This window comes from Entelurus aequoreus, linkage group LG08, assembly GCF_033978785.1.
Source record: "Entelurus aequoreus isolate RoL-2023_Sb linkage group LG08, RoL_Eaeq_v1.1, whole genome shotgun sequence".
NCBI classification, from domain to species: domain Eukaryota; kingdom Metazoa; phylum Chordata; class Actinopteri; order Syngnathiformes; family Syngnathidae; genus Entelurus; species Entelurus aequoreus.
This window is the reverse complement of record NC_084738.1, coordinates 45,567,064-45,585,022: the sequence shown is the minus strand read 5'-3', so window position 1 is coordinate 45,585,022 and position 17,959 is coordinate 45,567,064. Positions and strand designations below refer to the sequence as shown.

General features: G+C 43.8%; 1 protein-coding gene across 1 annotated transcript in view; it reads left to right on the top strand.

The window, feature by feature from the left end:
* jarid2b (jumonji and AT-rich interaction domain containing 2b) overlaps positions 1 to 17,959 on the top strand; it is a 226,380-nt gene that overhangs the window by 182,073 nt on the left and 26,348 nt on the right. The window contains exon 7 of the mRNA XM_062056611.1: positions 17,790 to 17,959. This exon is cut by the window's right edge and continues 1,202 nt beyond it. Within this exon, the coding sequence (XP_061912595.1) occupies positions 17,790 to 17,959 (170 nt within the window). The remainder of the gene's footprint in view (positions 1 to 17,789) is intronic.

Sequence of the window (17,959 nt, the reverse complement as noted above, 5' to 3'; positions counted from 1 at the left end):
GTATAACTATTAGCCACAAGACGATCAGGCTTATATTTAATATGCCACAAATTAATCCCGCATAACAAACAACTCCCCCCTCCCGTCCATATAACCCGCCAATTTAAATCAAACACCCACACAACCCACTCAATCCCACAGCCCAAAGTTCATACAACACATATATTTCCCCAAAGTCCCAAAAGTTACGTACGTGACATGCACGTACGGGCAAGCGATGAAATGTTTGAAAGCCGCAGCAGTGTACTCACGGTACCGAGACTGCGCATCCAACTCAAAGTCCTCCTGGAAAGAGTCTCTGTTCTCCCGGTTCTCCACAGGCCAATGGAAAGCACGCCAAAAATGTCAAAAAGGCGGATTATTCCAAGAAGTGGCTCCGTGGCAAAAAACACTGCGTCTGACAGGTGCTCCAGGTGGTTAGTGACGTCACTTTCCGCTTCCGCCCGGTCTGATAGAACCGGATGCCTTTTATATCCCCACATATTATTTACGTACATATTTAATATTAACATGATTATTAAATACGCCTGTAACAGTTTATAATAAGTAAATGGATGACATAATAAGTATATATATATATATTTATTTTCCCAGCTGAGCACAAGTTAACTGTGACTGGCAATTTATTATATATATATATATATATATATATATATATATATATATATATATATATATAACGATGGACCCCTATGGCCATTACATTCCTCCCCCCCCAGCCAGCGGCTTATGGGGACCATAATAGCGTTTCATGTTTACCACATTAATAGTATCCACCTTACACTTATCAGTCAACCAACGAATACTGTAATCTACAGGACCCAACTTCTTCTCTACCCGCACAGGCCCTAACCATCTGGGTGCTAGTTTGGCAGAGAATTTACTTGAAGCTTTGGAAAGTGGGTGCGCCCTAATCCAGACCAGATCCCCAACTACAAAGTGTACATCTTTGTGTCGTGCATTATAATATCTGGCTTGTCGAGCTTTGGACGCGCCTACATGTCTCTCCACTTCCTCCTTTAGGTGTGTGTGTGTAAGTATGGTGTGATATGCAGATGTGTGTGGTGGTGGAGCTTTGTGCACCAGTCGTTCCAGGGGTCCCATCAGATTCCGCCCGAAAGTCAACCTGGCAGGGGTTGAACCAGTCGTCTCATGGACAGCGGTGTTAAGGGCAAACCGGAATTCAGGCAGCCATTTATCCCAGTCCTGATGATGGTTCCCTACGAAGGCGGCAATCATGGTCTTGAGGGTGCGATTGACTCGTTCTGTCATGTTGGTTTGTGGGTGGTAAGCTGTGGTTAGTTTATGGGTTACCCCCCAGGATTCGCACAGACGGGACATCAGTTGGCTTGTGAACTGTGGCCCTCGGTCAGACACAAGATATGTGGGAACTCCCCAGCGAGTGAAAATGTCATTTTTGAGAATTTGGCAGACCTTGGGAGTTTTGGCGTCTTTCAGGGCAAAAAGCTCTACCCACTTAGAGTAGTAGTCCACCACCACCATCAGTACAGAGTTCCGGTCCTTACTGAGGGGAAAAGGTCCCATGAAGTCCACTCCCAGCATTTCTCCTGGGGCGTTGACGGTAGAGGACTGGAGTTGCCCAGCTGGCTTGTCGTTGGGGTTTTTGTATTGTTGACAAGTCCTGCATGCTTGGACGTGACTCCAGACGTCTTTCCTTACTGTCGGCCACCAAGCTACTTCCAGAATCTTCAAGAGCGTCTTCATTCTCCCCAGATGTCCTCCGAATGGACTGTCATGAAAGTAGGCCAGGAACTGCGGCACCAGAGACAATGGCACTACCAGCTGATAATTGAAGCCGCCATACTTAGATGGTACTCCCCGGTACCACACCCCTTGCTGAAGTTGATAGTGGATCCGGCCAGGCGTAGGTTGGTCAATAGAGGGTCCACATTCCAGACATGTTGAATCAGTTTTTTGGGCCTCAGAGAGATCTTGCAGTGTGCTGGGTAGATCTGACCAGTAGGTTTTCGGGACAACAAGGCAAATCTTCCCTTCTGGTGATTGGGGTGCCCGTGACAGTGCATCCGGCACCACATTGCAGCAGCCCTTTTTGTAATGGACTCTGAATGTGAATCCCTGGAGTCTCAGCGTCCACCGTGTAAGTCGGGACGAAGTCTTAGGGCAGTTGAATGCCCAGGCAAGAGCACTGTGGTCCGTGAAGACATCAAAAGTTGTTCCCTCGAGGAAATGTCTCCACTTCTCAACTGCCCACACCACAGCCAAGCACTCTTTTTCGGCAGTGGAGTACCGGACTTCAGCTCCTTGGAGCACACGGGAGGCAAAGGCAATTGGCCGTTCTTCACCTTCAAGGCGTTGCATCAGGACCGCGCCGAGGCCCAAGTCACTGGCATCACAGTGAACCTGGAAACTGATTTGTGGATGGGGCTGAGCAAGCACTGGTGGAGACTGTAAAAGGGATTTGAGGTGGTCGAAGGCCTCCTGGCAGGTAGGACTCCACTCCCAAGGAACATCCTTCTTCTTTAGTTGGTTTAGAGGAGACGAAATGTCGGCCAGCCTGGGGATGAACTTGTGGTACCAGCCGACCATGCCAAGAAACCTCTGAAGACTCTTCAGGTCTGTGGGAGGGGGGTATGCAGTTACCGTAATTTCCGGACTATAAGCCGCACCTGACTATAAGCCGCACCAGCTAAATTTAGGGGAAAATACAGATTGCTCCATATATTAGCCGCACCCGACTATAAGCCGCAGGGTTTTGATGTGTAATTACCGTAGTATATAGGGGTTCCTGCTACCACGGAGGGGATTGTCGGGACAGAGATGACTGTTTGGGAACGCAAAGCGTCCCATTTATTAACAATAAATCTTTCAATCATTCAATCAAACTTTCACATCTTTGACATGGCGAACAGCATTCGTGCAGAGTACAAATAATACAACGGTGCAAAGTAATACAAAGTGCTCGCCTGTACGTTATCAAAATAACCAGCCTACCGGTATATGAAAAGTCAGTCTTTGATCATTGTGTCATCGTCTTCCTCCTGCGTACTAAAACCACCGAAATCCTCTTCGTCGGTGTCGGAGAAGAACAGGCCGTAAATAAGCCGCACCCTTGTATAAGCCGCAGGGACCAGAACGAGGGGAAAAAGTAGTGGCTTATAGTCCGGAAATTACGGTATTACTGATATTTTTTCCGGATCTACTTCCACTCCTTTGCCTGATATTAGGTGTCCAAGGAAGGTGAGCTGATCTTGAAGCAGGTGGCATTTCTTGATGTTGAGAGTAAGGTTTGCTTGTTGTAATTTTGCAAACACCACTTCAAGGTCAAGCAGGTGTTGTTCTTCTGTTTGTGAAAACACAATGATGTCATCAATGTACACGAAACAGATCCTTCCCCTAAGCTCACCCAGAACTGTCTCCATTAAACGCTGGAAGGTCGCCCCAGCATTGCGCAGTCCAAATGGCATGACTTTAAATTGATATAGGCCCATATGTGTGATCATGGCAGTCTTTGGCTTGCTATCCTCATCCATGGCAACCTGCCAGTAGCCACTCTGCAGGTCAAGGGAGCTGAAATATTTTGCGCCTTGCAACGACTCCAGGATCTCATGTATGAGGGGCATGGGATAGGCGTCATGCTGGGTTTTGGCGTTCAAGCCCCTGTAGTCCACACAGAATCGGGGTGTTCCGTCCTTCCTGGGTGTCAGAACAACAGGAGAGGCCCACGGTGGTGGTGATTTGATGTTTAATTACCCTGGTGGCCCCAGTAGTCTCAGTCCACACAGTTGGCCACTTCTGCAGCAGTGGTCGCACCACATCAGGTTGGGATTCGAGGAGGGGGATGGCAGACTGATTAACTTGGGGTTCTTCATTTATGGCCATGTAAAAATTAATGGAGGGACCAGGGTGAGTCCAGTGAAGCATTTCTCTGCCTTTGGGGAGAAATTTGAATTCTCTCCCTCCGGGCATGACATACCTCCTGAGATGAGATTTGAGTACCATTTGTGATGTGGTCATGAAGTCGAGACCTAACAACAAGGGCATACATAAGTGGCCATCAGCCATCACATGAATCTGTAGGGTGCTATGACAGTCATGCAGATTGAGGAGCAGGGTGGCTTTTCCAACTGCTTGGTTTATTTGTCCATTTGCCATGACAAACTTTGGAATGCCGCTTGGCTCCAGAACCTCGCCGCACTTCCTCACAGCCTTCCACAGCGTATGACTCATTAGTGAGTACGTGCATCCGGAGTCCAGGACTCCATCTCCCTTAGAGCCGCGCATGTTAATAGGGACCACCAGGAGGGATTGTTCGCCCATAGCAGCGGAAAGGTCGGCCCCACTTCGACTCGGCCCATGCTCCATCTTCTTGCCAGATCTTTTTGGAGGGTTGCATTGTTGGACACGACTCCAATAGTCTTTACTATTTGTCCCATCTCGTTCAATCAGGGAGCCCACCTTGACCAGCTGTTCTACCGTTGTCACAATTCCACGTAGAGCACTGGCCAACCCGGGATTGCAGGCACCGAGTATGCGGCGCACGATCTCGGCTTCCTCCATGTCATGTCTCCACTTCAGGCAGAGGGCACGATAATCATATGCGAAATCTCGCAAGCACTGAGTAGGGGTTTGAAGAATGGAGTGGAGCTGCATCTCAATCTCGGATTGGTAGTCAGTTGGCAAAAAGGCTTCCAGGAATGACTGCTTAAATGTAGACCAGCTGGTTATGTTACTGCGGGCTGCCGACCACCAACTCCTGGCAGGACCTTTTAAGACAGTATTGAGGGTTCCCACCAGCTCAGCATCGCTCAGAGGGCGGAGTGCTAAAAAGTTTTACACTGTTCGATGAAATCGGTGACATCGGCTGAACCTCTGGACTCTCCAAACTGGGGAAATTCCATCCTGATGGGTGGTCTGGCAGTGACAGCAGGTGCAGTGGCGGTGACAGTAGGTGCAATGGTGACAGCAGGTGCAATGGCGGTGACAGCAGGTGGTCTGGCGGTGACAGCAGGTGTAATAGGGAAGGTGATGTCTATGACAGGTGGGTGGTGGCTGACTGGTATAGTGGCTGCAGGAGTGGAGAAGCTAGCTGGTCGCCAAAACCTTCGGGTTTTAGCAAGGGTATTTTTTAATTCCTCGCTCCACCTTTCATCTCTTCGACGCAGACATGCTACGACAGCTTGGTCGAAGTTCTGCACCTTCGTGTCCACATAGGCTTTCATCTCTGCCGCCATGGCCTCCATCGCTGCCCTAAGTCCATCCTCCCGGTTAAGGGTGCTGTCGACCGCTTCTGTGAGTCGGTTCTCCAGAATGTCCATTCGTTGTTGCAGGGTTAGAAGTTGCTCCAGGACAGCTTCTGGTTCCACCCCATCCTCTTCCTCTGCTGCCGCCTCCTGTCTGGACTGTTCTAAATACATAGAGTCCAGCAAGTTAGTCAGCTCAGCAACACCATTTTGATTGGGCCTACTGGTGACATGGCGGAAAGGGTCAAGGGGCGGAGTTGAGTCCTGGGCTGCATCAGCAAAGTCCTGTCTGTCCTCTTCCTCCATTAGGGAGTGGCTGCTGGTCGACATTGCTCCAATTAAACTAATTATGTGTAAGTATTTATTAATTGTCGTATATGTAAGTGTCTATGTGTGTAAATGTATAAAAAAAATGGCATGTATTTATGTACCAGAAAATAGATGTATATATATATATATATATCACAATGTAGACAAAATGGTGACACAATAGGAGTGTGTGTCACACTGCTGACTATTTAGGGAAAAAAGTGAACCCAATATACAGCAGTGACGGGCCACCACTCTGTAACAAACGCACCCAAGTTCCCCGGGTGTCTTTGCCACTACGCATTTAAGGAGTCACGGGTTGGACCTGATATTCAGCTGGGAATGATTAATATATTAAATAAACACAAGACATGTATAACTATTAGCCACAAGACGATCAAGCTTATATTTAATATGCCACAAATTAATCCCGCATAACAAACAACTCCCCCCTCCCGTCCATATAACCCGCCAATTTAAATCAAACACCCACACAACCCACTCAATCCCACAGCCCAAAGTTCATACAACACATATATTTCCCCAAAGTCCCAAAAGTTACGTACGTGACATGCACGTACGGGCAAGCGATGAAATGTTTGAAAGCCGCAGCAGTGTACTCACGGTACCGAGACTGCGCATCCAACTCAAAGTCCTCCTGGAAAGAGTCTCTGTTCTCCCGGTTCTCCACAGGCCAATGGAAAGCACACCAAAAATGTCAAAAAGGCGGATTATTCCAAGAAGTGGCTCCGTGGCAAAAAACACTGCGTCTGACAGGTGCCCCAGGTGGTTAGTGACGTCACTTTCCGCTTCCGCCCGGTCTGATAGAACCGGATGCCTTTTATATCCCCACATATTATTTACATACATATTTAATATTAACATGATTATTAAATACGCCTGTAACAGTTTATAATAAGTAAATGGATGACATAATAAGTATATATATATATTTATTTTCTCAGCTGAGCACAAGTTAACTGTGACTGGCAATTTATTATATATATATATATATATATATATACAGGTAAAAGCCAGTAAATTAGAATATTTTGAAAAACTTGATTTATTTCAGTAATTGCATTCAAAAGGTGTAACTTGTACATTATATTTATTCATTGCACACAGACTGATGCATTCAAATGTTTATTTCATTTAATTTTGATGATTTGAAGTGGCAACAAATGAAAATCCAAAATTCCGTGTGTCACAAAATTAGAATATTACTTAAGGCTAATACAAAAAAGGGATTTTTAGAAATGTTGGCCAACTGAAAAGTATGAAAATTAAAAATATGAGCATGTACAATACTCAATACTTGGTTGGAGCTCCTTTTGCCTCAATTACTGCGTTAATGCGGCGTGGCATGGAGTCGATGAGTTTCTGGCACTGCTCAGGTGTTATGAGAGCCCAGGTTGCTCTGATAGTGGCCTTCAACTCTTCTGCGTTTTTGGGTCTGGCATTCTGCATCTTCCTTTTCACAATACCCCACAGATTTTCTATGGGGCTAAGGTCAGGGGAGTTGGCGGGCCAATTTAGAACAGAAATACCATGGTCCGTAAACCAGGCACGGGTAGATTTTGCGCTGTGTGCAGGCGCCAAGTCCTGTTGGAACTTGAAATCTCCATCTCCATAGAGCAGGTCAGCAGCAGGAAGCATGAAGTGCTCTAAAACTTGCTGGTAGACGGCTGCGTTGACCCTGGATCTCAGGAAACAGAGTGGACCGACACCAGCAGATGACATGGCACCCCAAACCATCACTGATGGTGGAAACTTTACACTAGACTTCAGGCAACGTGGATCCTGTGCCTCTCCTGTCTTCCTCCAGACTCTGGGACCTCGATTTCCAAAGGAAATGCAAAATTTGCTTTCGTCAGAAAACATGACTTTGGACCACTCAGCAGCAGTCCAGCTCTTTTTTTCCTTAGCCCAGGTGAGACGCTAAAATGTTTCTTAAACATGATATGACACACGCTCCGGTTCCTCTTCTTAAAGAGAGGAACCACCACCCTGGTCTGCCAGTCCAGAGGTACCGCCCCCGATATCCACGCGATGCTGCAGAGTCTTGTCAACCAAGACAGCCCCACAGCATCCAGAGCCTTAAGGAACTCCGGGCGGATCTCATCCAGAGCAGCTTTTTAACTACCTCAGCCCCAGAAATAGGAGAGCCCACCACAGATTCCCCAGGCACTGCTTCCTCATAAGAAGATGTGTTGGTGAGATTGAGGAGGTCTTCGAAGTAATCCTTCCACCGATCCACAACATCCACAGTCGAGGTCAGCAGAACACCATCCTCACCATACAGTGCACTGCTTCCCCTTCCTGAGGCGGCGGATGGTGCTCCAGAATCGTTTCGAAGCCGTCCGGAAGTCGTTTTCCATGGCTTCCCCGAACTCCTCCCATGTCCGAGTTTTTGCCTCCGCAACCGCGGAAGCCGCACACCGCTTGGCCTGTTGGTACCTGTCCGCTGCCTCCAGAGTCCTATGAGCCAAAATAACTTGATAGGACTCTTTCTTCAGCTTGACGGCATCCCTCGCCGCCGGTGTCCACCAACGGGTTCTAGGATTACCGCCATGACAGGCACCAACTACCTTGCGGCCACAGCTCCAATCAGCCGCCTCGACAATAGAGGTGCGAAACATGGTCCACCCGGGCTCAATGTCCAGCACCTCCCTCGTGACATGTTCAAAATTCTTCTGGGGTGGGAATTGAAACACTCTCTGACAGGAGACTCTGCTAGACGTTCCCAGCAGACCCTCACAATGCGTTTGGGCCTGCCAGGTCTGTCCGGCATCCTTCCCCACCATCGCAGCCAACTCACCACCAAGTGGTGATCGGTAGAAAGCTCTGCCCCTCTCTTCACCCGAGTGTCCAAAACATGAGGCCGCAAATCCGATGACACAACTACAAAGTCTATTATGGAACTGTGGCCTAGGTTGTCCTGGTGCCAAGTGCACATATGGACACCCCTATGTTTGAACATGGTGTTTGTTATGGATCCGGGCGGCCATTCTTCCCAATCACGCCTCTCCAGGTTTCACTGTCGTTGCCAACATGAGCGTTAAAGTCCCCCAGTAGGACAAGGGAATCACCCGGGAGAGCACTTTCCAGTACTCCCTCGAGTGTATCCAAAAAGGGTGGGTACTCTGAACTGCTGTTTGGTGCGGAAGCACAAACAGTCAGGACCCGTCCCCCCACCCGAAGGCGAAGGGAAGCTACCCTCTCATCCACTGGGTTGAACTCCAACGTGCAGGCTTTGAGCCGGGGGGCAACAAGAATTGCTACCCCATCCCATTGCCTCTCACTGCGTGCAACGCCAGTGTGGTAGAGAGTCCAGCCCCTCTCGAGAGAACTGGTTCCAGAGCCCTTGATGTGCGTCGAAGTGAGTCCGACACTATCCAGCCGGAACTTCTCCACCTTGCGCACTAGCTCAGGCTCCTTCCCCCCCAGCGAGGTGACATTCCACGTCCCAAGAGCTGGCTTATGTAGCCGAGGATCGGACCGCCAAGTGCCCTGCCTTCGGCTTCCGCCCAGCTCACAATGCACACGACCTCTATGGCCCATCCCATGAGTGGTGAGCCCATTGGAGGGGGGACCCACGTTGCCTCTTCGAGCCGGGCCCCATGGGGACAGGCGCTCGCCATCCTGCCCCAAATCCGGGACTGGCTCCAGAGGGGGGCCCCGGTGACCCGCGTCGAGGGAAATCGGAGTCTCGGTTTTTGCATTTCCATAGGGGTCTTCGAGCTGCTCTTTGTCTGATCCCTCACCTAAGACCTGTTAGTCTTGGGAGACCCTACCAGGGGGCATGGAAGCCCCCGGACAACATAGCTCCTAGGATCATTGGGACAAGCAAACTCCTCTACCACGATAAGGTGGCAGCTCAGAGAGGATAGTGGCTTATAGTACGAAAAATACTGCACTCATTTTTTAATGGCCGATTAACGCATACACGTCCGTTTTGACCCTCAGGCAATTGGCTGAAGTTCACTCGTTATTCATGAGCTACAAGCGAGCAGAAATGGACAAAGGAAAATTATTAGCAGGCTGAGGATTACATTTTATTAATTGAGAAGGTTAAAATATTGCCATGCAGCAATATGAAGACCATTAACTTGTACAACATGTCGTACAGAATATCAGAAGCATTTATTCAGGTAGAAATATCACACGGTGGAACAGGGGTTAGTGCATGTGCCTCACAATACGAAGGTCTTGAGTTCAATACCGGGCTCGGGATCTTTCTGTGTGGAGTTTGCATGTTCTCCTCGTGACTGCGTGGGTTCCCTCCGGGTACTCCGGCTTCCTCCCACCTCCAAAGACATGCACCTGGGGATAGGTTGATTGGCAATACTTAATTGGCCCTATTGTGTGAATGTGAGTGTGAATGTTGTCTGTCTATCTGTGTTGGCCCTGCGATGAGGTGGCGACTTGTCCAGGGTGTACCCCGCCTTCTGCCCGAATGCAGCTGAGATAGGCTCCAGCACCCCCCGTAACCCCGAAAGGAACAAGCGGTAGAAAATGGATGGACAGTGTTTCCCATAAACTGCCAAGATACCTGTGGCGGTGGGGGCGTGGCTATGGGCGTGGTCACCGTGACATCAATTAATTTGCATAATTTACTACAATGATATGATTTTCTCTAAAAAGGCTCAAAAAATGTATACTTACTAACAGTTTTGTTTTAAACGTCCGTCCATCCATCCATCCATCCATCCATCCATTTTACAATATAATTACAACACTTTATGTACATATTTATATACAGATTTGAACAATAAGTTATTCACTGAAATATATTTATTAATTGTGGTTCTTACAAAAAATATATCTTATAAAAATATAAAAGCTAAAATGTTTCTTAAAGCTCTGCCCCTTTAATTAGTGCATACTAAATAATTTAACTTTAGCCTACTACTACAACCATATTATTTACCAGCAACATAAAGTGAAACAGAGGCAGAGGTGTCCTGCCACAGTCAGTAACAAATAAACAGAAATCAGTAGTGGTGGTAGATAGACACAAAGCTTCATCTAACATCTGATCCACTGAACAAAGAGCTCCAAAAATGTTGATCCTACACTTCTCTTTTGTAAAGTAAATCTGAACAGCCGATATGGGCATCTACATCAACTATATGATTTGCCTGAGAAGCTGGACAGGACAAAAAAAAAAAAAAAACATTGTTGCGGCCTTAATTCATTCTTAGCGGGCCGCCACAAATAAATGAATGTGTGGGAAACACTGTATATATTTACCTATGTGTATATATCAATGTGTGTATATGTGTATATATGTGTGTGTATTTATATGTATGTATTTATATATGTGTATACCGTATTTCCTTGAATTGCCGCCGGGAATATAGTATTCGCCTGCCTAGAATTACAGCCGGGTCAAACTCGTTTCGCAAAATAATTAGCGCATGCTTGGCACTTCCACCGGGTCAAATATGAGTCATTAAATGACTCCCGCCTCCTGGTGGTAGAGGGTGCTAGTGATCCTTCTTGCGACTACCAGTACTGCAGAAGACCGGTGCTGCAGAAGAAGACAACAAGTAGCATGCGTGAGCCGCGATCGTTTGCTTGCACTTTTACCATGGAGGATTACATATCTAAAATAAAACAGTTTTCTAAACTGGACTTTCAATCGAAGCAGGAGGTAATAATTAAAGGAATATCTCCAGAGACTTTTAAAACTGAAGAAAGATAAGGAAGAGACTGCCTTTGATCAGAAGCAGCTGCACATGAACATCATTTACAAGTAAAGGTAAGACCATAATAAAGTTTTTTTTTATTTTTTGTGCTTTTCATGATAATGTAAGCGCCGGAGTGAGAAGAGGTTTTAAAATAATTAGCGCATGCTTGCACATCCCGCATGCTTTTAGTAAGCGCAGGAGTGAGAAGAGGTTTTAAATTAATTAGCGCCCCTGCGGCTATTCAAGGATATACGGTAAATGGATATGGATATATGTATATGCATACAAACAAGTGTGTATATATGTATATATTTATACATGTATGTATATATTCGTTTATATTTTTATATATATATATATATATATATATATATATATATATATATATATATATATATATATATAAACATTTTTAAAGTTCCTATATTTATTAATGGCCTGAGTTCATATATATATATTTTTTAGTAATGTAAGATGGATACACATTTTTGTATATGATACAAATGAAAAGCAATAAAAATATTGTTTTACTCAAAAATGGTGGCCATATGTACATGTATATATATATATATATACTGTATATATATATATATATATATATATATATATATATATATATATATATATATATATATATATATATATATATATATATATATATATATGTCTTAATTAGATTATCCAAAAAATAGTGCTCGATACCGTGGTAGAGCGTAATATGTATGTGTGGGAAAAAAATCACAAGACTATTTCATCTCTACAGGCCTGTTTCATGAGGGTTTTCCTCAATCCTCAGGAGATTTTTTTTTTTTTTTCCTGAGGATTGAGGAAAACCCTCATGAAACAGGCCTGTAGAGATGAAATAGTCTTGTGATTTTTTTCCCACACATACATATATATATATATATATATATATATATATATATATGTATATATATATATATTATTATTATTTTTTTATTTTTTATTTTTTAAATATATATGGTAATTTGTGAAATTGGGATCCTTTCAAAAAAAGAAAAACATGCCTGAAATTCTAAGTGAATAATACATATTAAAAACACATTAATGAGAATTTTTAGTTTAAAAATATTTAAAAAGTGTTTGTAAACAGGACTGTACAAATCAGGATTGTAAATCCGGCAACTAAATAAAATACAGAAAAAGATACTGTAAACGTTCCAAAAGCCATCATTATTATTATTATTATTAGCCTTTATTTAACCAGGTAAAATCCCATTGAGATCAAAGATCTCTTTTCCAAGGGAGACCTGGCCAAGAGGGCAGCAGCAAGGTTACATTAAAAACAGTAAACAAATACATAAAACATCACATTTACGACATTAAAACTTGCTCACATAACACATGTGCATACAGACAAGGTAGACTGCAGTCCTTTCACAGAAGCTTTAAACTCATTCAACGTAACAAGAGTTTGAAGTTTAATATTCGATTGTAGGTTATTCCAAGCCTTCGCTGCTGAAAACCTAAATGCTTTCTTGCCCAGTTCAGTTCTTACTTTGGGGACGACAAATTGCAGAACATTCATTGAACGAAGATTCAAGCTCTTTGCTGGAGGTTGCAAGGGTTAAATGTGATCATGTGTTCTCTGCTTCTGCATGTTCTTCCTGCCAGGCCACAGCTGGGCTATAGCAACACATGATGTCATCAAGACCCTCCTCCATCCATCCTCCTCATCCTCACTCCCTCCTTCTTCTTCTTATTCAACAAATCCATTATTTCTCTCTTTTTCCCCCATCTCGTTTCCCATCATTCCTACTGGTGGAAATAAATATAAAGACCAAGCCTCTTAAAAAAAGACTTTGTGCTGAGCCTCTATGTGGCAGGAGGTGGTTATGACACGATTGGTTCAGCAAAGTGTGTACAAAAGTACTTAGACACCTTTATCAATTAGGAAGATATTTCAGACAATTAAATGCAAAATTGGAGAGGAACCTGCTAGGAGACAAACTTCCTGTCCACGTCCCCCCCCCCCCCCCACCCCCCAATCCCCACCCACCCCCCAATCTATATACACACATGCACACACACGCCTCCCTTCCCAGTCACCTTGTGTTTGTCCATTGTGTGATTGACGGAGGCAGGGTCAGGTTTCAGTCCCCACGCCCCCCTTATCTTTTAATGGCCTACTCTTTGTGTCAGCCCCCACCTCATCCACCACCTGATACGAACACAATACAACACACACACTCACACACGCACTCGACACAAAAGCCCTTCAAAGAGGAACCCGTCAATGGGCGGCTGTCAGGTTCCCTCTTATGGCGCCCTCGCCTGTGATTGATAAGTCCATCCAAACCGTCGTGACTCCCGGTCTGCGCCATTTTATTTCCGTTCCACTTTGAGTTTTCATATTTAATACTGAGTAAATATTCAGTTGCAAAGTCAACTTAATTGTCAAAGAAAATGAGGAGGAGGAAATAAAAATAATCAAGATGATAACAAAATAAAATATTTTCGTGTTGTTAAACCATTAAAATATTTAATAAGGAATAATTGCATTTTGTCTGTAGTTAAGGCATAATGGGGAGACCTTTTTTATTGCCTTTTGAAGATGACATTATGCAACACAATGCTCATTTTACAAGTTAGTGGGAATAAATATGGAGTTGTAAAAAAAAAAAAAAAATCTAAGAATGTACATCATCCGTTTTTTGCTAAATTATTTTTAGCACAAGGTTTTGAGTGAGTATACATTGAAGTTCTCCAGGACCCTTTTCTTTCCCTTGCTTTATAATGGCCATTTTTCAATATACTGTTAACCTGTAAACACTTTTTCCATGAAAACCAAATTAATCCAAGCATTTACCTTTGAAGTATGTGCAAAGCCTGTTAGAAGTCTAATTTGAGCCCTCAACCACTAGATACCACCAGAGTACCATATATTCATATTAGGTTGCCTCTACACTAAGATGGCTAAGGTTATACAGGGTATAATCCACCTAACCTTATCCCTGTCCACACACACAAAATGTCAACGTTTAAGCTTTGGTTTAAGACCCCCTCCTCCCTCCGTCCGCGGGCGCAATGCGCCTCTTAGGCATGCGTGTAAAATGGCAGACACGTTTATATTACGTCATAGTCACCTTTGACCTGGAAGTGTATCCTTACCCGGCATATAAACATTCACTCGACATACATGGCAGACAATAACTGATACAGTCTGCTTTGCCAGTCCAAATGCATTCCTTTTTTATCACATCCAGGGGAGCTCGCATTCTTCTTGTCTCCCCTTCAACAGATGGACAAAGTTTTTCACTAAGTAGAATCACAGTTGACCTGGACATTCGAAAGTTCTCTTGCCATTCCTCTGGCACAACACACTCATTGACAAACATATGCCACAAGGCTACCGTTTTTCCAGGGCTTATCCAAAACCGTCACTCAGCATTGTTATGTTGCCGTCTGAGATGTGGTGTATCCGAAATAGCACCAATCGCGCGTTTCCTTCTATTAAGGTATTCATGTGTGATTTCTACAAGCGCCTGTACATTGTAGAAGCAGGAGAAACACTGGCATGTCTGGGTGAAACGCCTCCATCTTTCTAGTGTTTACCTCTTGAGTGGAAACCGGTTGTTATGAAGCTGGCTGTGGCGCGTTTTTTCTGACGTCACTTTCTCTCCGAACTCAGTTTATAAATGATCAATGAGTCCACACCGAGTTAATTCCAAAAATAGACTGCGCACTTACCCGTGTAAAAAAATTCCCAAGGAGGGGAACCTTAAACGATGGGTTAGTGTGGTTGACACGGGTTATTTGTTTAAGGAGTTAATATAGACAGGGCCTTAGAAGCATAGTTGTTTTGAATCTGCAAACAACTTGTGCCATTGAGCGGGTCAATAAAGTTCTATTTTCATACAAAAGGCACACTGGATTATAGGGCGCAATAAAGGGGTCATTTTATGATTATTTTTTTCTACACTTAAAACACTTCCTTCTGGTCTACACAACATATAATGGTGGTTATTTGGTCAAAATGTTGCATAGATTGTTTTTCAGACCGTCTTCAAGCCACTTTCTGATCGTCTCTTCAGGATGCATCGTTTTGTGGACGGTCTTATTTATGTGGTTCCATTTCTTCTCCCCTTCATCTTTGCTGTACCAGTATTTTTTTAGCGCTTCTGTAGCGAGTCTACTGACAGATTTAAGACTTTAAACTATAACTGTACGCTACTTTATATACTGTACCATACCATACCAACTTTATTTATAAATCCCTTTAAAAACAACCACAGTTGAAAAACAAAGGCCTGTACACCACACAAAAATAAAGGCCAAGGACAGACTAAAATATAACGTTTAAAAAAGAGGTAAAAAACCACACAGTATATAAAGTGTATATACACAGTATATATAAAGTATATATATATATATATATATATATATATATACATAGAAAAAGCAAATAAAATTATCTTAAGAGCAGTTTGTTGGATTAAAAGGCAGTTAAAAAAGTTTAAAACAGTTTAAACAGTTCAAAGTCTCATACTGAGTAAAAATGTGTTTTAAGAAGGGTCTTAAAAGTAGCCAAAGAAAGGGCCTGTCTTACATGGACAGGGAGGTTGTTCCAGAGTTTGGGACCCGCAACAGAGAAAGCCCTGTCCCCTCTAAGCTTGCGCTTTGATTTTGGTACCTTCAGGAGCACCTGATCAGCTGACCTGAGGGACCGGGTGGGGGTGGGGCAAGACCATGTAAGGATTTAAAAACCAATAAAATAATTTTAAAATGGACTCTAAATAGCTGTTGCCATATTAGAAATGGCAACAGCGGTGAATGAATGCCTCAACAAGAGGATAGAGAAAAAGAAGGAGCTTATTGATTACATCGTCGGACTACAATAATAATAATAATAATGGATTAGATTATTCCCAGGAAGAAGAAAATATTGCACCCCCATCCGCTCTCCATTGTGACTATAAATAGTATAATTGTATACTAATTGACAACTGACATTATTTAATCAAAAGGCCTTTAAAGTGTTAAAAAAATTAATCCCAGCTGTTTGGCTTTGTGGTTTTGTTTATATTGTTTGTTAGACTCTACCTGCATTATTATGTTGAACAGTCAAAGGTTGGGTTTTCTGTAAGATTTCACAGGTCACAAGTTAATGTTACAGCGCTGGTCTCACTACCGCAAAAGCATTGTGGATTGCGTATGTAAACACTAGAATGGGCGTCTTCGTCATACTTGCCAACCTTGACACCTCCAATATCGGGAGGTGGGGGGGGCCCTTGGTCGGGGGTGGGGGTGGGGGCGTGGTTAAGAGGAGAGTATATTTACAGCTAGAATTCACCAACTGACTTTCAGTGAATTCTAGCTATATATATATATATATATATATATATATATATATATATATATATATATATATATATATATATATATATATATATATATATATATATATATATATATATATATATATATATATATATTTATATATATGGGGCGGTATATGGGGCGGTATAGCTCGGTTGGTAGAGTGGCCGTGCCATCAACCTGAGGGTTGCAGGTTCGATTCCCGCTTCCGCCATCCTAGTCACTGCCGTTGTGTCCTTGGGCAAGACACTTTACCCACCTGCTCTCAGTGCCACCCACACTGGTTTAAATGTAACTTAGATATTGGGTTTTCACTATGTAAAGCGCTTTGAGTCACTAGAGAAAAGCGCTATATAAATATAATTCACTTCACTAATTCACATTTATTTTATTATATGTATAAATAAAAGAAATACTTGAATTTTAGTGTTCATTTATTTACACATATACACACACACACACAACACTCATCTACTCATTGTTGTACTTGAAAGTACAATGCTTTGTTAAGGGTTGAATTGTCCATCCTCTTTCTATTCTCTGTCACTATTTTTCTAACCATGCTGAACACCCTCTCTGATGATGCATTGCTGTGTGGCACGCACAAAAGTGCTTTCATCAAATGCACGAGAGTGTGGAATCTTCCATCACTCCCTAGCATGGCCCAAAACCGGTCAATCCTTGCTTCCTGGGGAAGATCTTCCCTGGCAAGCAATTGGTACTCCAGTACTTGTACCCGGAGGCTGGTCAGGTCCAATCGCAGCTGCGGCAGACTTTTTTTTTTTGGGGGCGTGGCCTCCAGCTCCGGCTGAATACCGGGAGTTTGTCGGGAGAAAATCTCTGTCGGGAGGTTGTCAGGAGAGGCGCTGAATATCGGGATTCTCCCGCTAAAAACGGGAGGGTTGGCAAGTATGGTCTTCGCAAGAGCGAGCTTCTGCAAAATTTAAATTCTTCACTCTCTTTCTTGCTAAAGGGAAGATCACTAAATATTATATCAGCCTGACAGAAAATGTGTCCTCCTTCTATAATCCTCAATTGATTACCAGCATTTATTTACGTAGAAAAATCATACATAACAAAAAGCGGGATGTTTTTGGAGTAATTTGGTGTTTGAATTGTTGTTTTTAATTGCTCTTTGGCTCATGATTGATCAATTCTGCCTAGCAACAAGCTTCGGTAGACACCAGCCATCTAACGCTTGTCTTCTTGTACATGACGTCAGGTCTCCAGAGTGAACGGGATCACCAGGCTGAGCGCCATGCAAGCTGCCAGCAGCACCAAGAGGGGTCGCGATTTCCGCCTGCCGTCTAAAACTGTGAAGAAGTACACAGCCACAGTGTCCAAAGGTCACGTCACCTACACCAAAGCCAAGCAGAGAGAACTGGGCAAGAA